Raw genomic sequence first — 27822 nt, forward strand, 5'->3', positions numbered from 1 at the left:
AAATCCTGCTTTTACAAAATCCGCGGCTTTCCTCCGGGTCCCGCGCCCCAGTGCCCCAGTCGGAGGCCACACCCCCTGGCCACGCCCCCGATGACGCGCGGCGCCTGGTGCGTGGGGATTCCCGCGGCCGTGGCCACTACCCGGCCTGCCCCGCGGCAAGATGGCGGTCTGAAGGCAGTGGGCAGCGGCAGAAAGTTTGTTGTGGGATTGGATTAGTCGGGCTGGGAGTCTGTACTTGTAGGGGATCGTGAGGATGCCAGCGGGGAGTTGGGGCAGAGGGAGTAGCTCTGGGGTTGAGAAGAGGAAGTGGAGTGGTGGAAGATTGGAGGCAGAGAAAAAAATGAGATAGGGATGGAGGGGAGGGGGCCTAGATTCCAGTGGTAGCCTTGGGGGAGGGGATGCCAGGCGGGGAGCCAGAAGTAGATGTGCAGGGAGGGAGAAGCAGAGTCACGAATTGGAGAGGAACTTCTTAGCCAAGAGTAAAAAAGCCCGGAGCGTGGAGTGGAGGCCGTAGCGCAGGCTGGTGGGAGAGGAAAAGGGGTCTTTTCCGTGGAAGAGAATAGTAGGGAACGGAGGAAGAGAGACCTGAAGGAAAGAGGGAACTAAAGCCAAACAAATGACCCTCTTCTAGACTTAGATCAGCCTTTCCATAGTTCTTATAGCAGCATCTGCCCCAATTTCAGCTGAAGACTCAGGGGCCCCAGGGATTGGAAGAAATCACAGTGCCTGCTTGGAAAGAAGAAGAGGTAGCGACTTGCCCCAGCTCAACCCCAGAGCGGGTAAGGTGGCCTCCGTTGACAGGCTGGCATGCTCCCTGGAAGCAGGATGCATGGGCTCCGAGTGATGCTGAAAATCATTTATTCTGAGATGGGCGCTCTTCTCTAGAGGCTGCCTTTTGCCTGTGGTCCCTAAGTTAGTCTTCTGCTTAGATTTCATGCTGATTTGTTGAGAGCTGGGTGTAGTACTGTGCAGGCACAGGTGAACGTGGGAAAGAGCCTAGAGATCAGGCTGAAAATATTTTAACACAGCCCTGTCACAAGCAGTTTCCTTCAGGGTCACTGTATTTTCTTTGATCTCCCCATCACATCTTCAGTTTGGTCTCCTGCCCAAAGTGGAGATTTGTGGGTGACAGATGGTGAGCAGCCATAAGAAAACAAACTTCTGGTTGGTGTCCGTTAATCATTTAGGCACCTGCTGTCACCGGTTCCTGAATTCATTCTTGCCACATGTCTACCTCTTTTGATCTTTTCTTTTGGTAAGAAGGGCTCATTTATTTGGGCCTGTGTTATTTGGGGATGTGGGTTTGGTGCCTAGGTGGGGTCAGAGGAGTGAGGCAGGCAGGTTGGGATTAGGGAGGAGAAACCTGGATCAGTTTATAGTAAGAGGTCAGGCTGACAGGTGCAAAGCTCTGCACTTGTTTTTCACATCATTCTGTCCCTGAGACCCCTGATATTTGAGAGTTGCTTTACAACTTGGAACAGTGTGATGCAAGGAAAGGCTTGTAGAACTTGCCTTTTTCTCCTCTGGTAGTTTTTCCCTCTTCCTTTATATCTTCCTATCAAACCACGTTTAAAAAAAACTTTTTTTTTTTTATTTTTAAGTTTTGGGGACTTCCCTGGCGATGCAGTGGTTAAGACTCCATGCTTCCAATGCAGGGGTCGTGGGTTCGATCCCTGGTCGGGGAACTTAGGTCCCACAGGCTATGTGGTGTGGCAAAAAAAAAAAAAAAAAAAATCAGTTTTATTAGCAAAACTAAGCATGGCTTGAGAGATAGTGGACTTGGGTTTGGAGGAAAGAGAAGCCGTTTGGAGGCACAGCGCGCAGTGAATATGGTTCCCACTCCTTTGATGTCCTTTGGTTATGCCTAAGCCAGAATTAGAAGCATGCTTCTTACTGGAACGTGTTTCAGGGCCAGCATCTGCTCCATGGTTGGATCAGCAAGTCTGATTTGATCTAGGACTGCTTACTAACCATCTTCTGCTCCCTACTCTCAACCCATCCGTGCCCCCAAAAGTCTTACTCCAGGCAGACCAGCCTAAGTCACTGTCCCTAGACTAGCTTCAGTACCTTCAGGTGTCTGAAGAATTGGTGTTGTTATTGAGCTATGACTTCATTTCTGGAAGGTTGAAAAACTTCTCTTTCTGAGAACAATTTGTGGATGCCTCTAGGAGATTGTGACCAGCAAGGACACTGTGGGGAGCCAGCATAGAGATGTAAGAGCCCTGACACTGGAGCCAGATTGCCTGTCCAGATCTAGACCTTGCCATTTGTGACTCTGTGACCTTTAAATATTGCACAGCTCTCTGCCTGTACTTTCTCATCAATCAAATGGGGATGGTTGGAGTACCTATCTCATAGAGTTGTGTGAAGGTCAAATAAATTAGTACGTTAGTGTATTTAGAACAGTGCCTGACATTCAGTATATATATTTGTTGTTATTATGCTAGTCATATCTCAGCCCTAATTTCTGCTTCATGATTGAACTTGGTGTCTCTCTGGCAGACCTGTACTGGTTTGAGCTGCTCTCCTGATGTGAGAAGACGATAGTATAGATTTTACATATAGTGAGAATATCCTCATTAAGCTATTTAAAGTGACATTAAAATGCCAGTGATTTCCTGTTTGAAACTGTGAGGCTGTAGAATTATCAATTTACCATCGAGTGATGAAGATAATAATAATAGTGCTTACTGAGCAGATTCTGTATGCTTGGCACTTTTGTAAGTGCCTTATGTGGATTAGTAGTTTAATACTGTTAGTATCCCCATCTTACAGAAGAGTAAATAGAGGTGCAGCATTGTTAAGTAATTTGCTCAGTATTACCCAGATAGTAAGTGGCAGAGCTGGGATTTGAAGCTAGGCAATCAGGCTTAAGCAGTTGAGCTTTTTCTTTTTTTTTGCATTTGGTATGAAATTAACTTTTAAATATGCCTACTGGCAATTTGTGTCTCTTGTTTGCTTGTCATGATGGTTAGATGTGAACCCATATTGTAGTAAACATTTTTTTGATTGTTTAAAAAATGTTTTAGGAGTTGAACTTTTATCTCAGCTCTCCCCTTCCTCTCAGAGTTAATAACCCGTGCAGGCACTGGTGGGACTTCCCTGGTGGCTCAGTGGTAAAGAATCTGCCTGCAACGGGAGAGACCTGGGTTTGATCCCTGGGTCGGAAAGAACCCTGGAGGGGGGCATGGCAACCCACTCCAGTATTCTTGTCTGGAGAATCCCATGGACAGAGGAGCCTGGCGGGCTACAGTCCATGGAGTCGCAAAAACTCGAACACGACTCCAGTGACTTAGCACACACACAGGGGCTGGTGGGAGTGCCCTTTGCCATGTTCGCCACGTCTAAACTCTCTCATCTTGATTCAACTTGGTGACTGCTCTTTGGAAAACTTTTAGCTGGCTGGGGTGAGCAGACAGAATGACATTGAGATCCATTCTTAGCAGGCATTAAATGTGTCGGTGTTTATGTTAGTTCATGTAGATGTAAATATAGGCTCATTTCTGGCTATGGTTACTGACATGACTGTTGAAGGAACCATAATGTTAAACTCATAGACAGTCTACATGCAGCTTTCTTTAAAAAATAGCAAACTACGTATGAAAGGGGAACAACTGTGGTATTAATGTGAGAGGAAGTTGGAAAGTAAATGTGCTTCTGCTGAAGCTTGTGTTGTAGAGGAAGGCCCTGGTGCCATGCCCAGGTCTCTTTTCCTTTAAGCCAGGCAGGAGGCAGAATATGTGTAAGGATTGACGGATGACTGGCTTTCCTTAGCCCGTGTTTAAGACTCACCCTTCCCCTCCTTCTGAGTCATGCCCTGTCTATTTAACACGCGCCCTCAGGGCCCATCTTTTTCTTTAATAAATGACTCTTCACTCTGCCATCAGGGCAGGCACACGCCTGGGCCCATGGTGTCGGGGGCTCAGGACCTAGGACTTGCCCTGTGATGAAATTTTCTGTCTGATGAAATTTTTTGTAGCATAGCACATGTGATTTTGAGAGCATCTATCAGTCTCTGCTCCCCTCCTCCATCAACGGAGGAGCCACAGGCCTCAGGATGGTGTGCTTTATCTTGACTTGTGCTGCAGTCAGCATGCTGAAACGTGTTATCTCCATAGAGTACATGTTTGTGTTTTGGTAAAAGTTCTCTGACTTCCTAGATTCAGATCACACTTTAGCAAACGATTGAACTTCAGGGTGAAGGCTGATGGATTTTGAGCCAGTTCTCCCCTGTTACCGTTCTCTTTGTTGTTGTTGTCTAAATCAGTTTGTTCTCATAACACCCTGTATTCATTTGTTATCTTTGAATCAAATTCCTTCACCTCCTTTTCGCCATCGTATTTTGAGTGCCAAGTCCTATGAGTAAACTGGGCCTTCATTTCTCCAGTAGGATTCAGCCTCTTAACAGCTCTTTTTAAAAAAAAATTATTTTAAAATGTTATTAGTTTTGGTTGCACTGGGTCTTTGGTGCTTTTCAAGGGCTTTCTCTAGTTGTGGGGAGTGAGGGCTGCCCTTTGTTTTTGTTCATGGGCTTCTCAGTGCAGTAGCTTCTGTTGTTGTGGGATACGGGCTTAGGTGCCCTGTGGCATGTGGAATCTTCTCAGATCAGGGATTGAACCCGTGTCCCCTGCATTGGCAGGCAGATTCTTATCCACTGTACCACCAGGGAAGTCCCTTAACAGCTCTTTACATTTATCTGGTTCTCTAGCTTCTGGGCCTTTGTACACGCTGGTTGTGTTGCATTCCAGGCTCCCTTTACCTTCTTTATTGCTCTTGCGGTCTCATTTTAAAAGTCACTTCCTTTGGGATCCCACTGCCCTTTACTGTCCTTCTGTGCTTACTTCTGTTTTAACACTTGGGCTATATTGTAATTGCCTGTTTATTTGTCTGACTCTCACAGACTGTAAGTGCCCTGAGAACAGACACTGTGTCTATTATACTCTAGCATTTGGGATAGTGCAGGGTGCGTAAGAGGTGTTTTATAACGCTGTGGTGCATATAGAATGAAAGAAATGTGATGGGCAGTCTCTCCCTATTCTATCTTCCATGCTGCTGTAAAAATTAACTTTCCTATGAAAAAATATTATCTCTTCCCTTTAGGCCATGGTTTCTCTCTTGTTTGGGATAGAGTCCACAGTCTTTAGCCTGGTGTGCCAGAAGGCCCAAACTCGACTCTGTAGCCTGAGTTACTGCCCCTCTGTTTCATCTGTCCTGTGTTTCCTTGCTCCTGAGTTTCCTATTGCTCTGGAACCTTTCTGAACATTTGTTTACTTTTTTCTTCTTACTTGTGCATTTCACTCTTCTGCATCATGCTCTCCTCTGTCTCTGAAACTCTGCTCACCTCCTGAGACCCAGTTTCTCTGTCACCCTAAATGAGAAGACTTCGCTGCTTCCCTTTCTTCCTCTTGGTCCCTACAGCACTTTGAACCTCTGTCCTGACACTTACCATGTTGGCTACCTGTTTACCTGTCTGTCTCTTTCACTGAGCAACAAAAAAAGGTGAGATTGGGGACCAGTGTCAGTGTGCAAAGGAAGTTTGTTGATGCTTCTTCCCATCTGTTACGGTGAAAAGACTCCTTCGCTGGATCGTGACAAGCATGTGAAATTAGCAGTGACTTTGGTGGATATAGGTAGGGGTGAGTAGGTGGCAGATTTGTTATGTAGTTAAGGCCGGAGATGACTAAATGGGGTGGGTTTTTGCTGCTGTTGTTCTTTTATTAAACTTTTGTATTGGAGTATGGCCAGTTAAAATATTATGATAGTTTCATGTGGGCAGCAAAGGGACTCAGCCATACATGTGCATGTATTGGATGGGGTGTTCGAGGATCCATGTTCCATGGTGTTTGAGGATCCATGATCCATGTTTGTGGACTGAAAAATGTTGCATGAAGCTGGTGGTCTAGGCTTTGAGAAAACCAGACTTCATGTCACAGTTTTTTTTTTGGGGGGTGTGCTTTGATGATCTTGTGTCACAGAACAGGCTTATGAACTCAGGTGCTCCCCAGAAATGGGGCGGGAGGCTGAGGGTCGCTGTCCATTCTTTGGCTTTTTGTTTTCAGTATAGCTGATGGGAATAATTCTTCAGCACCGGTTCTTAACAAGCACCAGAGAAGTTTGTTTCCAGAAGTCTAGACCTCTTAATTGTATAATGCCGGGCTGCACTCCAGTGGGAATTTGCAAGCACAGGAAGATTCGTCTGGGTTCTCGAGAGGGCAACCTTTCTGTCTGGTCTTTAACTCCCTGCCCCAGCCAGATGCCTCTGCTGTTTGCTCTTAGAGCACTCACCACACTGTGATGCAAGGGGGGCTGTTAACCTGTCTCTCCCCACCTAGGGGTCTTTCTTTGAAGCTTCTTAGGGGCAAGGTCATTTATTAAAGGCTGCGCGTTTAGTTAGCCCCTACATAGGAGGTGCTGAGCAGTCCTGTTCCCAATCTAGTCCTTTCTTGGACTAAAGCAGATAAAGTCTATCTGGTGAAACTCTTTGAACTCTCAGGAAGATCCTGCATAAACAAAAGGTGATAGTATTAACAATCGCCTTACTAATTATTTTCCAGGGTTGAGTTAATGTGGTTAAATGATCTAGGTGCTTGGCTTCAGTTGCCTCCCTCTTCAGCCTTCTATTCTAACCACACATTCCTAAGCCGGCCGGAAGGAGTTAAAAGAGGAACTGAAGTACACACAGGTGTATTTTCTTGCTTAATTAGCATCCTCTTAAAAAGGCTTTGGCTGCCGGCATCCTCTTTGTTATTCACTGAGCTCCTTTTAGTGCCTGCAGTCACCTGCTGGCTTTTCTGTGGTGTCCCTGGTCCTCCCTTGGTGTGCTCCATGCTCACAGCCAAGACATCTTGGTACAGCTTTGTTCACTCCTTGTTCATGCCTAGAAGAACCACAGGGATGGAACCAGTAGTTAGAGGTGATTGAAGGAGTTTTCCCTGGGCTCTGCCCCTCATCCCTTGGTGTGGGGTGCACACTGCAATGTGGCACATCTTCACGATGGCATCTTGGCAGGAGTGATAAGCTGCATTGTACGTTAAGCAGATTTGAGAGCAGATCGGATGAGCCAGCTGGACTGGATTGTGTTGTGTGCTTTTAGGCCTCAGAGGGACTGAGCCTGGTGAGTGTCCGTGAGTAGAAGGGTGAGACTTTCTTTGTTTGGTCTATCTTATAAGTGCCAACTGTCTGCTAGGTGACATTTGGGATCTATCAAGGACATGGCCCCCTATTTGTGAAGCACTTTTATGTTCTCGTAATAAACCAGCAGAGAACTCCCTGAGGGGTGGGACTACCTTGCAGAGAGTCCGCCTAGACCTGAAAGCCCTGGGCTAACCAGCGGGATAGAACTCTGCACTTATCACCTTGGGTACTTAGCAGTGGCCTCTTGCCCCTTTCCAGGTAAGCCAGATGGGGAATTCAGGCTCAGATGTCTTTGAGGGTCTTTACATCAGGGCAGAATTGTCATCGCTCTCCTTGGCTCCCAGGAGAAGACAGCTTTGCAGGCTTTGCATTGGAATTGGAAATGGAGGGTTCTGTCCCCTTGGGCAAGTCTCTTGTCCTCTGTGTCACTTCAGAATGGGAGAACTCCACCTGTTTCGTGGGCCTCACTAAGCTACAAGGATCAAAGGAAATACAGTTGAAGGGAAAGCACTTCTGGAAGGGTACAGCACAGTGCAGATGGAGTGATTTTGTCCATTTGTCAAGGAACAGTGCATTTTCATCATAAACATGGTGTATCACCGCATTGAAAATACCAACTGTACAGAAAAATATACAAAATTAAGAATAAAGTAAAAAGACCTTCCCTTTCTTCCCCCACTGTTCCTGTCTAAGCCCTTTTCCAAAGACAGGGTATACTGTTACCCACTTATCCTGTATCCTTCTAATCATTCTAATGTATTAATACTTCCAGACATTCCCCATCATGTATTGCCTGTAAAATAAACATAACTCAATAGTAATACATATTGTTCTTCAGCTTGTTCTGCCCTCCTAACAATTAACCCTGGGTGGGGCGGGGAGGGGGGAGTTAGTCCCTGCTGGAGCCTTGGAGGAGCCCGGCTTCAGCCTCCCGTCTAGCTTGGTGTGTTCCCGGGGGGCGGGCTGGCTCCTTGGGAGGGTTGGAGCAGCTTTCCCAGAGGTTCTTGCCGCAGCAGACACCCTGCTTATCTCTGAGGATTGTCTTTTATGCTGGGATGAAATTTTCTGGTAGGAGTGCCCTGGAGTGGGAATCAGGATGGGTGCGGGCGTGATGTGGGCACCAACACCCCCGGCTCACGTGTGTCTCTCTCCTTCACTCTTCTTTCATCTCTGGAAAGGGAGGAGACTTACCTGATTTCTCAACCCCTGCTGTCTGAAACCTTGGATTAACCAGGTCACCTGCTGCTCCCCGTTTGAAAAACAAACCAGACCCAGCTGGTGCGTGTTTGTTTGTTTATTCGTATGTCTGTGTCGAGGATTCAGAAGGTAGTCTGCCCATTGCCATGCTTCCTTGCCAGTCCAGGGAAGAGGTCAGAGCCCACAGGAAGAGTTGGTGTCTTCTCTGCTAGATGGCTAGCTCACCTTCCTGGTCAGGCCTTGGCCTTTTGACTGCCAGGGCTGTCAGAGCAAGGAGGGGAGCCCAGCAACGGGGCAGTTGGGAAGACTGTTGGGGGCTTCTCTTGCTTGTGTTCATCATTGGCCTGCGCTTGGGAGAAGCCAGGCCTATGTGTGGGGCCAGGGTGGTCTCTGCTTTCCCCTTCCTACCCCGAGTCATCTCATCAGACTGAACGGGGGTCATTCTCCTGCTTTTTCCCTGCCAGCCCTTCTCCATGAATCACAGGCAGTATTTGCTGATGTCTGTGCTGTAACTTTCCTGTGCTGCCTCCCCGGGGGTCGCATCTTGGCCAGGGCAGGGGGTCTCTGGGACTCCACTGCTGTGGCACATTTGCCTTGAGATCTCCAAGCCAGGGTGTATCACTTTCCCTGGCTGATTCTGGAGGCTTCAGGGCAGAGTGTTCCCTGGGCTAGCTGTGTGAGCACCTTAGACTTTCTGGGCTTTGTCACCCTGAGGGGGTGGGAGAGTCCCTCTGGGTCTAGGGAGCCTGACTGTGGCCTAGCCCTTACCCTTGCCCCGTGGGTTCCTTTGGGGCCAGCTCCCTGGGAAACACCATCCCTTGGCCCTTTCTGAAGCTGAAAGGTGGCAGAGTGTCACCCGTTCCCTGGGCTGGCGTGGCTCTGGGCCGGGCACACACTGCCCCATTGTGCTGTGCTTTTCCATGCAGCTCTTGTTGCAGCCTCTGGTCCCTGGGCCAGTTCTCTCCCGGCGCCTTTCCTTGGAGCCCGTGGGAGGGGGTGGGGTGGACTCTGCTGGCACAGGCTTGGGCGAGGTGGCAGCTGCAGCTGTGGGTGGCTTTGTTCTTAGAAGCAGCGTTCAGGGCTGTGGTCCAGCCTGGCAGCGGTGTTCCGGAAGTAGGTGAGACAGGAGAGCTGCCCCCTGGCAGCAGTGTCCCCTCACTCTCGTTCTGTTGGCAGCCAGAGAGCCTTGCTCCCTGGGGTCACGAGCCGGGCTCACTGCTGGGCAGGGCGGGTGCTGTACTTCCCTGAGGCCTGCCTTCCAGAGGGGAGAGGCCCCGGAGGGTCTGGCGGTAAGTCCGGAGGAGCGTCCCTATCAGGAGAGGGCAGTGTGTACCCGCGGGCATCCTGCAGCCTGGCATTCCTTCTGCTCTCTCTTTGCAGCTCCGGAGTTGGGCTGCTCACAGACCAAGCTGTCTGTTTGTATGGAGTGCCTGGAGGGCGTCTGCCATGAGTCTGTTGCTAACCGTGCTAACCAGGAGAGCTGGCTGGTTGGGGAGAAGACACTAACCCTGTGAGTCTGACCCGGGCCAGCTAACCCACCCTGAAGGTGCCTGCAGCCACGCCTCCCTCCTCCCTTCCTGCCCCTGGCCTCCGCCCCTTTGCTTACACCATGCCGCCGCCTCCGCTCACTCGTCCTTGCTGCTGGGTTCCCTAGGTGGGGCTGTGCACAGGCACCTGCCCCCCTGCCAGCCGGCTGCTGGACTCTGCCCCTCTTCCTCCCCTCAGTCAGTACTGTGTCTCTCAGTTCTCCCTTAAAACAGAACAGCATGTCTCTTTAATCTGCTTTTAGCACCGTGGAGTTTGAGAACATCCCTGTTACCATGCTATTGGTTTCATGCCTCATAGAGACAGATGGAGGGAGAGTAGGAAGGGAATTTTCTGCTAGACTGGAGAGTTTCCTCCCTTTATCAAAAGGGGAAGATGATGGACAGTCCCTTGGCAGTCCAGTGGTTAGGATTCAGTGCTTTCACTGCCGAGGGCCCAGGTTCAGTCCCTGGTCAGGGAACTAAGGTCCCTCATGGGCATGGCCAGAAGAAAAAAGGAGAAAGTGATGTCCCCATTATTCTCATCCCACGATAAGGTTTGAAACTGCAGGTTCTTCTTGGGGACCGGGAGGTTGAGGAAAACCTTGGCCTGGCTGTGAGAAATGGCCTGAGCAGAGGAGTGAAGCTATGTCTGAAAGCTGGAGCCCAGAACCGGATACCCATCTGAGATGTCGCTCCCGTTGGCGACCGTTGCTCTGGGAGGTGGAGTGGGAGGAGTCAGTCCCCCCACTGCCTTCCATGTCTGGAGCTTCAGGTGGACTTTAACCGAAAAGAGCTGGGAAGGGCGTTTTAGCCAGAGGGGGCAGGACCTGGCTTTGGACTCCACAGTGGGCCTGAGAGAGGCATTGGCCTCCGCTTGCCATGGAGAAGCTCCCAAGCTCCCTCCTCCCTCCAGGCTTGGAAAGGAGAAGGGGGGTCCAGAGGTTGCAGGAAGGCTGACTACGCGGGGCTCCCTGGTGGTCTGCAGAGGTAACTGTAGACAGACCCTGTCTGCCACCTCTGGGGGCAGTGCCCGGGGAGAGGGGCAGAGTGTGGTGCACTAGATAGGGGGGACATGAGACCTGGAGGCCCTCTAAGCCGCCTCTGTTTCCCTTGAGCCAGGAGGCAGAGGGCAGGAAGTGGCCTGCGCCCACGGGGTGGGAGTGTGTAAACAAGAGAGGGTGTAGGGGCTCCGCGGATGGTGTGGACCCTGAATAAGGAGTGAGCAAGCTGGAGGGAAAGGTTGAGGGCAAGAGGAGAAGGGGGTGACAGAGGATGAGATGGTTGGATGGTGTCACCAACTCAATGGCCTTGAGTTTGAGCAAACTCTGGGAGATGGTGAAGGACAGGGAAGCCTGGCATGCTGCAGTCCACGGGGTCGCCAAGAGCTGGACATGACTGAGCAGCAGCTCCTGGAGGGGCCTGTGGCGTGGCTCCGACCAGGAGAGCAGAAGGGGTGAGGAGTGGAGGGTTGGTTCTTCCTGAGCAGAGGGCATGGGGACAAAGGTCAAGTGCTGCTTCTGATCCTGGGGACTTTTGAGCCCTCCTTTGGGTGGGGGTTGGTTTGCTTGGATCATCATCATCAGTAGTCTTCAACCCCTTTGTTCCTGTCAAGTGTTGGCTTGAACAAGAGGCCAGGTGGATAGACTTGAGGTATTTGTTCTGGTGGGGAGCCAGGTAAGCTCTCACAGGTCACCAGCACTAGTTCTGAGACCTCAGGATGACTCTGGGGCAGAATATTCCCACCCATTCTGTTTTTTAAATACCTGTAGTCTGTTCCATTTAGAGTGGGCAGGAGGCCGGGTTAGGGCCGCAGGCAGCATGTCCCGAAAGGGTGAGGTTGTACTTTCCCAGAGGGGTGGCAGGCCTGCCTGGGGGAGGGGCAGTGGGGCCGGTCTGGGCACAGACTGGCATCTTCCAGCCTTGTCACTGGCCCAGAGGAGAGCCTGCCCGGCCCCACCCGTGTTCTGCTGGCTGCTTGCCTGCCACGCGCCCAGGATCGCTCAGGGCTTTGCTCAGGTATCTTGGGAACAGCTGCGCCGGAAACTGGGGGCCGGCGCTGGGAGGACTGAACCCGGGCTGCTTCAGTAGGCTCGGCTCTCCGTGCGGCTGTTCACTGACAGTCAAGGGGGAGAGGAGCCATCCTGATCAGGGGTGGACGTGGGAGGGGTCCTCATGGGCAGTCTCCGGACCCCCTGCTGGCTCATCTGGTTAGGGGGCTGGCCCTTGCAGAGTGGTGGTTTGTGTTTCTTGGTCCTTAGTTGGAGCCAGAACCCGGATTTCAGAGGCCTGAGAAGCAGTTGGACTTGCACTGTAGGAGTGTGTCTTGCCCCCTACCCCACCCCACTTCGTGAGGCACAGCTTCCTCCAGGCCTGCAGGGTTCAGAGACCACTTCACAGCTGAGGACCATTCCAACAGGGGAGGCGCTCGTCCCTGTGATCACACGCTCCTGTTTAGTGGTTCACCGGGGCTTTAGGAAGGGCTCATATTTGGTTTTATTATTAATTTATATCCTGCTGGGGTAAGACAGCATACAGCACAGCTGGGGTATTCTGAAAAGGGGCCAGTTTTCCTTTCATTTTAAAAGCAGCAGTGACTGCTGCCTTCCATTTGACTTTCTTTGCCTGAATTATGAAAGAAGAGCATTAGTTAATGATTTTTGTGATGTGTGTGCCTTCCCTGATTCAGAAGATTGGGTTCATTGGCCCCTCAAGGTCCTTCACTTGCTTGGTTTCAGTGACATCTGGGGACAGAGGCATCAGTGAGTACAGAAATGCTGAGCCCAGATAAACTGCTGGGGTCATCATTTCTTAAAGAGAATGTGGGTGATGGAAGTGGCGGAGGCAGGTGGCTTCCTTGGGTAGGCAGCTGAACTGGGTAGGGGGCAGGGGTGTAGTACAGAACTTGGGGGCTAGAAGCAGACCTGGGGGGTGTGGGGGAGGGCAGAGTTTCAGCCACACCTGTTTTGGATTCATTCATCTCCCTCCGCTGGGCCAATGTCGAGGGGGTAACCTCTGAGCCCTGAGCAGAGAGAAAGCTGGATGCTGGGAGCTCCCTTCCTCTCCTGCACTTTTGATTTTGACCCGGGCCTTGGGCAGACCCACAGAAGGGATGGCAGAGGGAAGTAAGAGAGTGTCCTTAGCTCTTGGAATCGAACCTTTCACTGTTGCCTCTGTGGGTGTTTGCAGGGAGGAGGAGAAAGGATAGCATTTTGGAGAGAATCAGATTCTGAAGAGGGCTCCTGCTCATCCTGCTCTGTCTCCAGCAGCGTCAGGACTGACCTCGGTGGGGGCCCCTGGTCACATCCACACACGCTCCACGTCCACAAAGGGGAGCGAGTTGGAGAGCCATCCCCTGGTTCGAGAGAGGAGCTCGGCAGATTTTTTTGTCCTTTGACTAAAGGACACTGCTCAGCCGGCTCCTGGCATATATTGCTCCTTATATCTGTCTCTGATACACGCTCTGCTCAGCTGTTCAGTGGGTTCAGAGCACAGGTTCACTGTGCGTGCCGAGTCCCATTTCTAATGAAAGTAGACTTTGTTCTCTGGAGGCAGCTAATCGTGCCCGTGGGCTGTAATCAGGGAGAAGGTATTTAATACAGGGCAGGCGGCAACAGGGGCCTGCGCCGACTGGCAGATTGCAACATGGCAATTACAAGGCTATCAGCCCCTCCTTCTACTCCAGCAGATACCGGTTGAGTCCTCTGAACCGCTCCTGAGTAAGTGAAGAATGAATACTATGCTGGAGAGGGAGGAGGAGGCGGGGTTAGGTGGGGTGGGGGCTGTGAGGAGAGCTGCTTTCCTTTCCTTTCTCACCTCGCCTCCGTGATGCGGGTGGGGTGTCTCCCTCGACAGTGCCTGCAGGTGCAGCCCCGAGAGCCCCAGACCAGGTCAGCTGGGGGGATTGCGGGGTCTCAGCCTTTCTCCCAGAAGGGCTTCCCTCATAGCTCAGTTGGTAAAGAATCTGCCTGCAATGCAGGAGACCCTGGTTTGATTCCTGGGCTGGGAAGATCCCCTGGAGAAGGGATAGGCTACCCACTCCAGTATTCTGGCCTAGAGAATGCCATGGACTGTATAGTCCATGGGGGTCGCAAAGAGTCGGACATGACCAAGCGATTTTCATTTTCACTTTTCTCCCAGAGCATGGCTGTCGTACAAACCCAGCCTGAGATGAGGTAGCCCATGTCCTGAGTCCTCTGCTTCCAGTTCCTTGAAGCTCAGGTAGTTTGTGGTGAGGGGTGGGAGTGGGATTATTCCTCATCAGTTTCTAGACTTTCTAGAAGACTGTTCTCGTGGAGGTGCCCTGGAACCAGCACAGCATCCAGAGGCTAAGAGACCTCAAGGGCTGTCTGCCCGCTCCTTGTGGCCTGTGGCCCATTTGGACTTGTCTGGCCTTCCCTGGGGGGCTCTTTTTCTTGATGTGGGATAAGGAATCGACCTTGGGTTGAAACACTCCAAAGCAGCTTGGAGATCTTTGGCTGAAGGCTGTGTGGCCGGGGAGGCGGCCTCTAGGAGCTGGGGCTCACTGGAGGGGCCGCTCTGCTGCTTTGTAACCTGCCTCTCCTCTTCTCCCAGCTGTGACCCTGCTGCCTGGCTGCCACTCCCTGTGTTCTCCAGTAGGCCTGGCATCGCGCTCACCCCTGGGGCTGACCTGCTCTGCAGTGCCAGTGGCCTGCCACGCCCATGTCTGCCTGTTCAGTGCTGGAACGGTGGTCCCCTCCAGGCTGGATCTGGAAACCTTAGCAGACCTCAGGAGTTGGAACCAGGGCCCCAACGTGCACTGGAATTTAGGGATGTGGGGCAGGGTGTGGCACAGAGTCTTCCTCCTGGACTTGTGTTGGGACCACTGCGGCTCCCTGGTGGGCTGTCCTCCCTAGCAGGGTGTGGTCTTCTGCTTCCCCAGTCGGGAGTCACATCTCTCCCTGTGACTCCGACATGTATGAAAAGAGCAGGTTCTGGCTGGGGAGAGAACCTCCTGAAACCACTGTCCTTTATCTGAGAGTGCTAGTATACACTTTGACCCATCTCACTGCTAGCCACATCCACGCTATCTGTCCGCTCAGCGGGTCAGATTATCTGGCCGTGAAAGCCCCAGGAATATGAGCTGTGGGGCCGTGAGGTTGAGACGGGGCAGGATGAGCTCGTAGGACAACTGACAGCTCGAGCTGGGGCAGCAGGACGTGGAGTGAGGCCGCTGCGTCTCTGCACAGGAAGAATGATTAGATCCCTGGGCACGTCAGTGTCCTCTGCCCACCGCCCACACCAATGTCCCAGGGCCTGGAGGACAGTGTGGGCGCTGGCAGGAATAGGGAGGAGAGGGGAAGGCAGAGGCCGGCTCTGGACTTCATGGGCGCTCCTGGCTACCAGTATCTCTCACTCCTGCGGTCTGACTCTTCCTTTTCTGACATATACACCACCCCCCCCAACTTAGACCCCCGAGTATCCGAACCCAGGTGCCCGGGCTGGCTTGGCACTTTCTGGGCCTGTTCCCTGGGCCAGAGGAGCGTCCACTCAGGGCCCCACTGAAGGGGTAGCCCCAGGGAACTGTGGGGGTGACGTGTTTGCTCCCCCACACCTCAGGAATGTGCTGTCCCTTCAGGCCTGCCCGGATTCCTGTGCAGGGAGTCAGCCCGACACAGCCCGCTGCGTGTGCCCTGTGGGGACACGCTCTGCCTCGCCATCAAAGGGCTGGAGGCTGGCGGCTCGTGCCTGCTGCCACACCCCAGAACCCCACACCAGAGGCCAGGCTGCCCAGACAGAGCGGGGAGGCCACTCCTCTTCCCGCCCTCCCCACCCCCTCACCGTGCCTCCCGCCTCAGGCCCTGTTGGAATGTGACAGGAGTCGTGGCCAGGGCATGTCCCGACAGCGGGAACACATGCTTTAGCCCGCAAGGCTTCCCTCAGCCCCCAGCTCTGGTTAGGTGGATGGCGGAGGCAGAACTGCTAATGCCCGGAAGGCCACCTGAGGTTGCTGCCTCCACCGGTCCCTGAGGCGGCTGCTGCCCCCGTGCTGCAGCCCAGCTCATCACAGGTGGGGGAGAGGTCGGATCCCCAAGAACTTGGAGGGGACCTCACAGGCCACTCAGTCCAGCCACCTCTCTGCAGATAGAGACAAGCTTATCCGGTGAGGCAGGGACTAGCCAGGGCCACACCGTGTGTGAGAAGCAGCCCTGAGCCCGGAAGCCAGGTGTCTCAGCTCCCCAGACTGGGGCTTCCCACACAGGCCTTCCCAGCCCGGGCGCTATCAACATTGTGTGCCAATAATTCCTTGTCGTGGGAGGCTGCCCTGTGCTTTATAGGATGTTTAGCAGCATGCCTGGCCTCTGCCCACTAGATGCCGGTACCACCCAGCCCTGGTGTGACAACCAAAATGCCTTCAGATATTTGCCAGATACCAGGGGCGGGGAAAGAAGGGGGCCGGGGAAGACCAAAGTCACCCTGGTTGAGAACCGTCATTGCTCTAAAATGCTGCCTTTTCCAGTTTTCTCTCCTGGACCTACCCCTTCTCCCAGTACAGTCTGTTCACCTCTGTTGTCCATAGAACTAGTGTTTGGGCTCTTCTGGAATCATTGGTAGGAGGTTTCTCCCCACCCCAAGCATCTTTTTCTAAGCTTTTTCCTGGTGTTTTCTTCTGCAACCCATGTCCCCCAAATCTCTGAGGAGTTGTTTTTAGACTCTGAGAGGCCGTGGAGATGAACAGGACAGATACGGGGTAGGATAGGGACAAGACAAGACCAGACCTATTCTGGAATCAGGTGTGTGGTAAGCCAAGACCATGGTCACACAGACACACCTGTGTCTCCCTGGGCCTGTGACACCGTTCATGGGGAGCCCAGTGCTTCCACTCCGGTCCAGTCTCTATGGCTCTCCTGCCCAGCTCTCCTGGGGGCGCTGACAGATAGGCGCTGACACCTGGTTTCTTGTTTTCTTCCCGTCTCCAGTTTCAGGAGCTGTTGGCCAGAGGAAGTGGCCGGGCCGTGGGATGCGGAGAGCCGCAGGCTGACTCCCGGACAGTGGAACAGAGAGTGCTGCCGACAGACGGACGGTATGTTCATGGTGAGGCCTGCGCCCCCACGGGGCTTCCTCCTGGGGAGGCTGGCAGGTGAGGGGGCAGCAGGTGGCCCCTCTTGGTGGGGGCTGGTGAAGAGAGTGGTGGAGGCCAGAGAGGCTTGACCTTCAGGGCCCCCAAACCTGGTGACGCCCCGCCCCACGGGGTCCAGGCTGGGCGTACATCTCAAGCCCTTACTTTCTGCTTACACTTTGCTTTAAAGCTAACATTAGTCGAGCATCTGAGTGCCAGCTTTTGTTGTTAGTGCTTTCCATAATCATTACAACAACTCTCTGAAATTGGTTGTTGAAATGAAACTCAGCCTAGTTTAGAGTTGAGGAAACTGGTGTTTGGAGAGTCGCTCTTCCCTCTGAGGCGACCCTCCTATGCCCGCAGGGGCCAGGAGTGGGGCACTCCTCCAGCCCAACCCACGCTCCCTGCGCCCAGGCCCTGGGTCCTGCCTTTCCCCTCATGTGTTACCACTGGCCCTGGACCCCTCTCCTGTTCACCATTGACCTACAGGCAGTGACACACCAGAGTTGAGCACTTCAAATAACCCTGGGAGTGGCCCAGGCCTGTCTGCCTGCCTGGTGGCTGCTACATGTCCTCTTTTTCCCTCAGTTCAGAAGCCTCTTACCACGTCTCTGAGCCTCCTCCCTCCTTATTTCCTTTAGCAGGTTGAAGAGCTCTCGCCTGCCAGAATGACCAGTGCGGCCCCTGCTAAGAAGCCCTACCGTAAGGCACCACCCGAGCATCGTGAGCTGCGTCTGGAAAGTCCTGGCTCCCGGCTCGAGCAGGAGGTCAGCAAGAGCGGTCCCCCTGCCCCAGCTGGCAGATGCAGGTCCCTGAGGCGGGGCCTGGCTGTCCTGAGGGGACGTCTGGTTCCCCCAGTTGGGGTGAGGGTGTGGTTGCTGGTACCCACTTGGGCTCTCAGCTGCCGCCATGCTCGTGGGGGGCCATGCAGACTAATGGGGATGGCTCTGACACGTCCACATGTCCAGGAGCCCCAGAGTCTGTAGCTCAGCCCACGTGATCTGTGCAGTGTTATTCTTGGTGTGAGAGGCCGCCCCCCAGACAGAGGTGTCTGACCTGCCCGGAGCCCGGGACTCTGGCCCTCCCCTGCTGGAGCAGAGCTGTTCAACCTGCAGCCCCTCTGGGCGCCGTTAGGAAGCTCCAGCTGCTTGCCCTCAGACTAGCTGTTCTTCACTGTCCCCGAAAGGCTGATGCCCTTCGTCCAGCTTTGCTTTGTCGGGCTGACATTTATCAAATATGTGCTCCCTGCTAGAACTGCATTAGATTCTTAGGAGGCCTTCTTCAGGCACCTGCCAAGCATTCTCCAGATCGGTTTTCCTCTCTCGTTAAGCTCCTGCAGGAGGAGAGTTTATTCTCCTTGATACTGTGTCTCTACCCTGTTGAAGTGCATGGAGCACATTTAGAGAACTTGAGAGTTGGCCAGCATGTGCCAGGCACCCAGGGCAGAAGTGCCATCCACGACTTGCCCATTTTCAGTTCAGGAAACATTAAAAGGCCAGACACTGTGTGAGGTGCCGCCCTCTGGACACTCCCCCAGTTTTGCAGATGTGGTCTCTAGGGTTCAGCAAAATTAATGTAACCAGTCCAGGTGTCAGTGGCTCGCAGGCCCATAGTCTGGGCCACGCACCTCATTGTCCTGCCTGTGATGAGCATCCTGAAGCTGTGAGGCCAATCAAATGCCATTCGACATTTCCCTCCTGCCATAGCGCGGGCTGGCTCTGCATTGTGGTTGGCTGAGTTCTGGCCCTTGGGCTCGTGACCTGTGTGGGGGCTTGAGGAGGATGCTGCAGGAGGGAGAAAGCAGGATGAGACGCTTCACTCCTTTCGGTCCGGGTTACCCCAGAGGTCCTGCACTTGTGCCTCCCGAGCCTCTGTGAAGGCCCGATGCTGCCCAGGGGGTCCGGAGGGCTTCATCAGAGCTCAGGACCCTACTCCATCTCACCTGGCTTTGTCACTTCTCTAGAAAGTCTTCAGCCTTGCCTGCAGGGCCCGCTAGGAGCCCAGTGAACAGCTGAGAGGCTCTCTAGCCCAGGGAGGGATGGCATGGGTATCAGGACTCATTTGTGGTTGGCTCTAGGACTCAGAGGGGTTGGAGCTGGTGTGGGGAACGGGGAGGGTTGGAGTCTGGGTGGCATGGGCGAGAGTAATCTTGGCTGGTCCAGAAGTTACTAGACGGCCTCCATCTCTGTGGTGCCCTGCAGCCCACTTGTGCCAGACACGTCTGCTGCAGACATGACCCTCTCCGGGGCTGTTTGGAGGAGGTGGCATCGAGTGGGAGGCAAGTGATCCAGAGCTGAGCCTCACGCTTCTGTTCTTTTGTGCACAGGAGCCGCTTACTGACGCGGAGAGGATGAAGTGAGTAGCTGCTGCCCAAGAGCCTTCCCCGCCTCAGCTCTGTCCCCTTAGCCCCAGGCTGTTGGGCTTTTCCTTGGATTAGGTAGAGGTAAAGGTTGGGGAATTTTAGGGACTCTGGAAGGCAGCTTGAAGTTTTGGATATTCCTTCTGGAAAAAGATTTGTTTCATGAGAACCTGGCATCGGGGAGGTGAATGGCTCTGAGGGGCCTGCTCTTGCCAGAGTTCTTCCCCAGCTCCCGGCCCTCCGGTGCCAGCTGTCTGCTCGCAGCCCTTTCCGTCAGCTCTGTGAGGCCTCTGGAGAGCAGGGCCCTCCTGGGCTGGGTTTCCAAGAGTTGAATAATGGAGCAGCTTGACTGTGCAGTGGAGAAACTGGAGCTGGGGGCCGGCTGGCTTGGGTTGTAACCAGAGACAGATGGCAGCTGTGGCCCCTGCAATTCTGTCTTCTCCAGTGAGGGGGCCCGACTGTCCCCCTCCATCCCCTCTGCCTCCCCCACCCTTTGGCCAAGCCGTGTTCTCAGGACCAGCAGGCCTATGGGATACGCTTCCCCAGACTCAGGCTGAGTCTTAGGGAGTGCCCTGCCCGCAGCTGCCTGTCCTCCTGTCACCCCTATTTCCTTCCTGAATCCAGCCTGGGACTCCAGCATGGCCCTTCCACCTCTGATGCCCCTCTGCCCTTGACCCCTCATCCTCCCAGGCTTTTGCAGCAGGAAAATGAGGAGCTCCGACGGCGCCTGGCCTCGGCCACCAGGCGCACTGAGGCTCTGGAGCGCGAGCTGGAGATCGGGCAGGACTGCCTGGAGCTGGAGTTGGGCCAGAGCCGGGAGGAGCTGGACAAGTTTAAGGACAAGTTCCGCAGGTGTGGGACGGGGGCTGGGACACGCATGCATGCACCTCCCCATTCACAGGGGGTTGTCAGCCAGGAGTGGCCTCAGAGGTGATCCGATTCTGATGTGAAAACTGAAGTTCTGGCACGGACACCTGCCCAAGATCCCACATCAAGAAGGGGCCGAGCAGGGTCTGAAGAATGGCATCTTGACCTGGGGGTCTGCCCTGTGTTCGCTACAGGCTGCAGAACAGCTACACGGCTTCCCAGAGGACCAACCAGGAGCTGGAGGACAAGCTGCACACGCTGGTAATCTGTCGAGGAGGGCAGCTTGGCTGGCGCTGCACTCACAGCATAGCACGGGGCTGGGGCTCGCCAGGGCCCCCCCGCCCCTCCCAGCATCCTGCCTTGGGCTCGGGAGGGGGTGGCTGTGGTGGGGAGGGGCCTGCCATGTGCCGTGCGAGTCAGGATTGTCCTAACGCTCACACTGTTTCTCTTCTCTCGTCTTCCCCTCATGCTGCCACCGTTGCTGCTGTACTCTCCTCTCAGGCCTCTCTTAGCCACAGCTGGATTTTTGCAGTTGCGTCTGAGTTTGTGTGTTTTCTCCCTTGCCCTTGCCTCCTCCTCAGCTGAGATCTGGGATGGCTGGGGCCTGGCCCTTGCCCTCTGCCCCCTCCTTTCCTCTTCCTCATGGGAGGCCTAGTCAGCAGTGAGTGCCTCACTCCTGGGGGACAGCTGGGGAGCCTGTTCTTGGCTTGGGCAGAGGTACTGATTGATGTCACCACTGAACACTCACAGCCTCTCAGCTGCAGTGGCGGCCCGCCCCAGCCACTTGGAGGAAGGGGGCCTGTGGATCCAGTCCCTGAGCTGAAGATCAGAAGACTGCAGCTCCCTCCCTGCTCGACTAGATAATCTCACAGGCGCCCCCAGTTGCCACCCAGCCCTGCTCCGTGCCCAGCCTCCTCCCCACACCCAATAGCCTGATCCTGGAAACAGCTACATGCAGCATAGGCCTGAGCCCCTGGGTTTGCAGTTCTTGGCCTCTCAGGGTGGAAGCTTTCTCCCCTGGTGTGTAGGGCCCCTTGAGCACCCTCCAAGGCTGGGCAGCTCTTAGACTGCTCTGCTCTGGGCCCCGGGCAGCTGTCAGTCATGCTCAGAAAGCCCCTGCCCCACAGCCCGCCTGCACTGCAGGAGAAGTGTCCGGTCTCCTTCTGTCTGTCCATCATCTGTCTACTCCATGTGCCTTGGCTGCCCCAGCACCTGTGGCTTCCTGTGTCTCTGGGCTGGGAGGAGGGGAGGAAGGACTGGCTGGGACCTGGGTTGGGTTCACTGTGAGTCTCATGCCTCAGATTAAGAAGGCTGAGATGGACAGGAAGACGCTGGACTGGGAGATTGTGGAGCTGACCAACAAGCTGCTGGATGCCAGGAACACCATCAACAAGCTGGAGGAGCTCAATGTATGGGCATCTTGAGGCCTCCCTGCCTGTGCCACTGTGTCCCCACCCTGCTCCCCGGGTGGGGCCAGGCTCTGAACTGCGTCTGTGTCTACAGGAGCGGTACCGGCTGGACTGCAACCTGGCCGTGCAGCTGCTCAAGTGCAACAAGTCCCACTTCCGTAACCACAAGTTTGCTGATGTGAGTAGTGTGCCCTCCCAGCCAGTGCCCGTCCACCCTTTCTAGGACCCTTCCAGCTCCAGTGTCTACACCTCTCTGTCTTTCTACACCTCTCTGTCCTGTCCTTGCACATCTGGCTCCCCCCTCTTTCTGCTTTGCCTTCCCCTCGCCTTCCTGTTTCCCCTCAAGCCAGGCAGCTCAGCCTCTGGTTGGTGTCCTGCATGCTCTTGAGGGCCTATCACTAGGGGCAGGGTGAGACTGGCCCTATGGGTGTTTCTCTATGGGAACAGAGATGGGGAGAGGGTCTCAGTTTCCAGATCTGATGCAGGAAGGAGGGCATGCCAGAAGTATGGGCCATAAGATAATTGAGAGAGCCCCTTGCTCCAAGGGGAAGCTCTAGACCCCAGAGCTCCTGCCTAGGGCTGACAGGGTTGACAGAAGGGGTGGGCCTTAGCACCAGTTCTGGGGTCAGATCCTGGCTGTGTTGATCAAAAGCTTCAAGTCATTTCACTGCAAAATGAGGATATACCTCAGTGTGCTGTGAGAACAGGTGATAGCAAAGTGCCCAGCACACTGAGGAGGGAGTCTTGCACATGGCAGCCTTTATTTTTGCCCTGAAGCAAGCTGTCTTAGGCTGGGATCTTTCATGTCTCTCTTTCCTTCTCTCGCTCCTGTACCCCAGCTGCCCTGTGAGCTGCAGGACATGGTTCGGAAACACCTGCACAGTGGTCAGGAGGCCGCCAGCCCGGGGCCTGCCCCCGGCTTGGCCCCTGGGGCTGTGGTGCCCACCTCGGTCATTGCCCGTGTGCTGGAGAAGCCAGAGTCTCTCCTGCTCAATTCGGCCCAGTCAGGCAGCACCGGGCACCCCTTGGCTGAGGATGTCTTCGTGCATGTGGATATGAGTGGGGGTGACCCGGGTGACTCAGCTATCCCCCCAGCCCCAAGCAGCCCCAGCCCCCAACCCAATGGGGAGTGCCACTCCCTGGGCACTGTGGGGGGCTCCCCGGAGGAGGAGCTGCCCCTGCCGGCTTTTGAGAAGCTGAGCCCCTACCCAGCCCCATCTCCGCCACACCCACTGTATCCTGGCCGCAGGGTGATTGAGTTCTCTGAGGATAAGGTGCGGATCCCCCGCAACAGCCCCCTGCCCAACTGCACGTATGCCACCCGCCAGGCCATCTCCTTGAGCCTGGTGGAGGAGGGCAGTGAGAGGGCCCGCCCCAGCCCGGCGCCTAGCAGCCCTGCCTCGGCCCAGGTCTCTCCCCAGCACCAGCCCCACCCCGCCCCGCCGGCGCTCAGTGCCCCGGCCAGCTCTGCCAGCTCCGAGGAGGACCTGCTGGCCAGCTGGCAGCGGGCGTTTGTGGACCGCGCTCCGCCCCCGGCCGCTGTGGCCCAGCGCACAGCCTTCGGCCGGGATGCACTCCCTGAGCTGCAGCGCCACTTCACCCTTGGGCCCGCTGGCGGCGACGAGGAGGTGCAGGCACCGTCGTCCCCACCTGGTGAAAGCGGGCTGCTGCTGCCGCTGGAAGCTGACCCTGGCTCTCCCAGGGAGGAGGACGAGGAAGAGCTGAATCTGCCCATCAGCCCGGAGGAGGAGCGCCAGAGCCTGCTGCCCAGTGATGCTGGCACGGAGGAGGGGCCCGGCACGCCTCGCGCTGAGGGCAGGGTGTGGGCACTGCCCAGCTCCAGCCGCCCCCAGCGCAGCCCCAAGAGGATGGGAGTGCACCACCTGCACCGCAAGGACAGCCTGACGCAGGCCCAGGAGCAGGGCACCGTGCTGCACTAGGGCCCGGCTCGCCTTCCTGCCGCTGCTGCACGGGGACTGCAGGGCGCTCCTGCACTTGCAGCTCAGGGTCTCCGCCCAGCCCAGGCCCTTGACCTCTGCTCCCTGCGCGAACAGGGTCAGGCCACACCAGGCCTTTCAGCTGCATTGACTAACTGGTATCAGCTGGCCTCGTGCCCTCCTGGAATATTTATTCTCCAATGGTAACGTGCAGCTGGGGCTCATGACCTTTCTTCCAGTCAGCCCAAATCGGTCTGTTCTGGGGAGCTGAGGCGTTTATTACATCAGTGTTTATCCTCCTTCCTCCTTTCATAGCCACCCATTTTTTTTTTCCCCCAGAGTGTAGGGGGTCATTGGGATTATTAACCTCTAAGTTCTAGTTTTTGACCAGCTTCCCTCTCCTTCAGTCCCCTGCACGAGCTGTTGCCTTCACAGGGTCTAGCACAGCAGGCCCTCGGGGTGCGGGAGAGGGCTGACTCAGGGCTCCTCAGCTGTTTCCTCCTCCTTCTGGGAGGGAGTAGAGGGTGGGATCCAGGGGCCTTAAACTGGGCTCTAGGTGAAGCCTGGCCCCACTCCCAACCTTGGCTCTAGACTGTTACTCCCAGCACTGGGAAATTTTCACATCGGTAACTATTTTAAAATTAAATAAAACTATTTTACTGGAATGGCTTCATTTGTATTAATGACCTTCCTTCTACCAGTCTTCTCCCCATTCTTGAGTATCCCCAGTCCTAGTCATGTCCTAGTCTTTGCTCCTGACTCTCCTTAACTTCACTTTGGCTGGGGCTTCCTTGGGCACAGAGCATCAGGAAGTGGGAGAGAATGTCCCTCAATTAACCTTGGCAGGGCTCCTCAGTCTCCTTGGGGTAGGGTCCAGCCAAGTTTTGGGGGTGCTTTGCCTCACTGATAGTCCTTGCAGGGCCTGTGAAAGGTGTCACCCCAAAAACCCAGGTCCTAGAAGTCAGAGACCTGAGCCAGACCAGTTTGAGACATTTGGGGCCAGTGGATACTGCCTGAAGCTTGGGCCATAGGGTAGCACTGCCACCTAGTGATGTCTAGAGGTATTTCCAACTCCTCCCCTACTGCCATCCCCCAGTGACCAGAGCCACACACCAGGTTATAGAGTTCATAAAATCTCTTCCGAGCCAGCGGGCTGCAGCCAGAGCTGCCAACAAGTCCAGAGGCACTGCCTTGGGTTCCAGTGCCCCCGAGGATTTTGTTGAGTCACAGCCTCCAGAGCCTCCCACCACACCGCGAGGAGCTGCCAGAGCCCCAGGCACCACCCCCTATCCACAAGCCCCAGGGTCTGACCCTGACATCTGGGGCAAAGTGCTGGAGACACAAATGTAATGATGCGCAGAAACGGAGAGTCACATCTCAGTCTCAGCCAACAGACTGTCCCCTAGTCCTGATGTCATTAGCACCATCTGAGAGCTGGGATCTGTGGAAGGGCAGAGGGGTGTTTAGACCACCATGCATCCCTCCTCTGGGGACCATAGGCAGAAGTGGCCTAAGTTTCCCATACCCCGTCTAACTGGTCTCAAGCCTCCAATCAACCCCTGGGGGCTCTTACCACTGGGGCCTGTCCAGGAGCTGCTGCCCCTCTGGTGGGCAGCAGGCTCCCGTGCTCGCTCTCGTTCCTGGGTGTCGCCAGGCCCTCCTGCCACCTCCTCCTCCTCCTCCTCCCCCTCAGAGAGGAGGTCACAGATCTGCTGCTGCAGCTCCGGGCTAATGCTGTTCTCGGCCAACACCAGACTCCGCAGAGCTGTAGGGTAATTTTCTACCATGTCCAGCAGGGTCTGTGGTGGGGAAGAATATGGAAAAGGATGAATGCAGTTAAGGTGGCTCCTCAGGCTCCAAGCTGCCACCCCTTCGGTATGTCCATAGGATGTACGTTGAGGCTAACCTCAACCCCTGGTCCATCCCCCAATGTAAGACATCTCACCTGAGCTGACTGGTTGGTGAGCCCTGTGCCCTCCAAGTCTAGGACCTCTAAGGTGCGGCTGGAGGCCACAGCTACAGCCAGCATCCCTGCCACGTGGTCACCTGGGGAGACAGTGCACACACACACACCCACACAGACACACACTCACCTGCAGTCATTTGCAGGCCTGCTAACTCTTCCCCACAGCCTCCCCATCACCCTAAACACCTAAGATCCCACCCCAGGCCAGGAAAGGCTGGCAACTGATAGATGGCCAGGAGGGAAGCATTGTGACTGGCCAGTGAATGGATGAAGCCAGCCAGGCCCCGGGGGTGGTGATGGATGCTCTGATCTAACTGTTGGTCAGCTGGTCCTCCACACTGGTGGCTTCTGTACTTCCACCCACAATCCTCTTTTTCCTTTCCTTCGCCAGTGTGGTGGTTACCATGGCAACTGATGATCCCAGGTTCTTGCAGGTGGGGTGAGGGGAGTGATGAGAATCAAAAGGGACTTTTATGAGTCTCACCCAAGGGATTGTAGTCCAGATTGAGCACGCGGACCTGGGAGCTGTGGGCCACGGCAATGGCGAGGCGGCTCCAGCCCTTAGGGGTGATGCCGGGGTTAGCACTCAGTGTCAGCTCCTTCAAGCCTGGGCAGCGTCATAGTGAGAAGCCAGGATGGGGAAGGTCAGGCCTTTCTCCAACCCCTCCCCCACCTGGGGATCTTTGGGGTGTCCCTAGTGACTGAGAGCCATGCCAACCCCTCCACAGAGCTTCAGGGACATTAGAGCCCCATGCCCTTCCTGCCTGCTGTAGCCTGGATTCCTGTATCTTCATCCTGCTCGGCCCCAACCCTCCCTCCTTGAGAGGATCTGAAAAACATTCTCACCCACACAGTCAGAGCCCTCTTCTCTGGGCCAGGCCCTCTCCCCTCTGCACTTAGTTTTTCGCTTTTCATCAAGGCCACATCAGCCCTTTCCCTCAGCAGGGCCCCTCCTCACCGGACTTGGCACCATCAGGCGGGAGGAGGCCACAGATGAGGTTGATGGCTTCATCACCCAGCATGCAGTCCCCCAGGTCCAGTGCCACGAGGGCAGGGTGGAGGGCCAGGGCTGGATTCAACAAGGCCAGCCCCGCGTCTGTCAGAGGGCTGCCATGCAGGCTGGGGTAAGAGCAGAGAGCAAAGGTTACTTCCATCACCAACCCTGTCTGTAAGCGGGAAGGGGCGCCATCCCTGATAGAGAGCCCTAGAGGTGAAGAGGACATGCGGTCACAGCACATGGGGGAGGCCCTGGGAAGGAAGCAAGGTCTAGATTCTGAAAGAATGCAGTTAGAAGAGGAATGTGGCTTCTTTTCCAGGGCAGGGACTAGGCTCCAGATCAGAACACAGAGAAGGGGCGTGTGGGGGTGGTATTTTGGACAGAATGTATGGGCAGGGATCTAGTTCTCAGGGGAGGATTCCTTCTTTGGGGACAGAGCAGCTGCCCTGGAGAAGTCATTGGGGTGATCATGTTGGGAGGTACGCTGACCCTGCCAGGAAGGGGGTGGGTATCCTGGCTCACTTGGGGTGGGGCTGGCGTTCACAGTCTGGAGATGAAGCGGGAGCTTGGAGGGTGTGGTGGAGGTATGGTTAGAGAGAAGAGGTGCGTGAACAAGGGGTGAGAAGGTAGGTCAAGTGCAAAGACAGGTACAAGGAGGTGTGGGAAGGAACAGGAGGTGGCAAGAGGAGTGCGAGGAAGGGGTGTGGTGCCCAGGACCCCCTTTTGAGAGAGCACACTCACAAGAGGGACTGGATGGAGCGGTTGGTCCGCAGCGCCTCCGCCAGCTGCTTGATGCGGCTGGGGCTGGACACGACGCCCAGGTTAAGGTTGAGCTGCGCCAGGGACGTGGCCCCGGCCAGGGCCCGGCAGATTCGGCCGAAGTCGCGGTCGCAGAGACGGCAGCCGCGCAGTGAGAGCAGGCGCACGGCGTTGTCGCGCAGGCCGCGGCAGATGTCCCGCACCTCGGCTCCTGACAGCGGCTCCCCCGAAATCTGGATGGAGCTGGGCAGCATCGTACCCACGGCTGGGCCGCCGGGGCCGGGGCCCGGGCCGCGGCCGAGGTTGGCGGGGCCGCGGGCGTGGTCGGGGCTGGGGTCGGGGCCCGGGCTGGGGTCGCGGACGCAGAGGGGGTAGCGGGGGCGGCAGAGGCGCAGGAGGCGGAGGCGGCGGCGGCGGTGGGGGTGGCGGGGGCGGCGGCGGCGGTGGCGGAGGCGGCGGAGAGGAGCGCCGGGGCCGGGGCCGGCCGGGATTGCGGAGCTGCCGAGGTCGCCGGCCGGGCTGAGACCGCGCGGCGCTGGAGCTGGGACGGACCGTGCGGTCCGTGTCTGGGCGACTGGCCGAGGGGCGCGTTC

At 55.4% G+C, this 27822-nt stretch overlaps 2 protein-coding genes across 28 annotated transcripts; one reads left to right on the plus strand and one right to left on the minus strand.

Annotated features, from left to right (window-relative positions):
• The first annotated feature begins 98 nt into the window (after positions 1 to 98).
• On the plus strand, positions 99 to 24176 carry TJAP1 (tight junction associated protein 1). 27 transcript variants are annotated; one of them, XM_043907551.1, is made up of 13 exons: positions 99 to 194; positions 684 to 779; positions 8313 to 8412; positions 9712 to 9841; positions 16796 to 16910; positions 17577 to 17702; positions 19262 to 19290; positions 19985 to 20146; positions 20356 to 20422; positions 20663 to 20692; positions 21463 to 21570; positions 21665 to 21748; positions 22410 to 24176. In XM_043907551.1, the coding sequence occupies exons 4-13, from the start codon at positions 9753 to 9755 to the stop codon at positions 23508 to 23510; spliced, it is 1911 nt and encodes a 636-aa protein (XP_043763486.1). In that variant the 5' UTR covers positions 99 to 194; positions 684 to 779; positions 8313 to 8412; positions 9712 to 9752; the 3' UTR covers positions 23511 to 24176. The 27 variants fall into 27 exon arrangements, with proteins under 27 accessions (XP_043763486.1, XP_043763494.1, XP_043763503.1 ...); XM_043907559.1 differs by lacking the exon at positions 9712 to 9841; XM_043907568.1 differs by lacking the exon at positions 9712 to 9841 and having other exon boundaries at positions 16796 to 16899.
• On the minus strand, positions 23684 to 27582 carry LRRC73 (leucine rich repeat containing 73). The gene is made up of 6 exons (XM_043907577.1): positions 27212 to 27582; positions 26432 to 26592; positions 25958 to 26080; positions 25453 to 25553; positions 25081 to 25306; positions 23684 to 24948 (listed from the first exon to the last, which is right to left on the minus strand). Exons 1-6 carry the CDS (start codon positions 27481 to 27483, stop codon positions 24878 to 24880), a joined length of 954 nt encoding a protein of 317 aa, XP_043763512.1. The 5' UTR covers positions 27484 to 27582; the 3' UTR covers positions 23684 to 24877.
• Between the last annotated feature and the right edge of the window lie 240 nt (positions 27583 to 27822).

This window comes from Cervus elaphus, chromosome 7 (genome assembly GCF_910594005.1).
Source record: "Cervus elaphus chromosome 7, mCerEla1.1, whole genome shotgun sequence".
NCBI classification, from domain to species: Eukaryota; Metazoa; Chordata; class Mammalia; order Artiodactyla; family Cervidae; genus Cervus; species Cervus elaphus.

Coding starts and splice junctions, on each gene's coding strand:
- TJAP1 (XM_043907548.1), top strand. CDS start 11,135: ATGGTTGGATGGTGTCACCAACTCAATGGCCTTGAGTTTGAGCAAACT. Junction 11,311..16,795: donor CGACCAGGAGAGCAGAAGGG/GTGAGGAGTGGA, acceptor TCCCGTCTCCAG/TTTCAGGAGCTGTTGGCCAG. Junction 16,911..17,576: donor AGACGGACGGTATGTTCATG/GTGAGGCCTGCG, acceptor TATTTCCTTTAG/CAGGTTGAAGAGCTCTCGCC.
- LRRC73 (XM_043907577.1), bottom strand. CDS start 27,483: ATGCTGCCCAGCTCCATCCAGATTTCGGGGGAGCCGCTGTCAGGAGCC. Junction 26,593..27,211: donor CGCTCCATCCAGTCCCTCTT/GTGAGTGTGCTC, acceptor CTCTTACCCCAG/CCTGCATGGCAGCCCTCTGA. Junction 24,949..25,080: donor CTCCTGGACAGGCCCCAGTG/GTAAGAGCCCCC, acceptor GCCCTTCCACAG/ATCCCAGCTCTCAGATGGTG.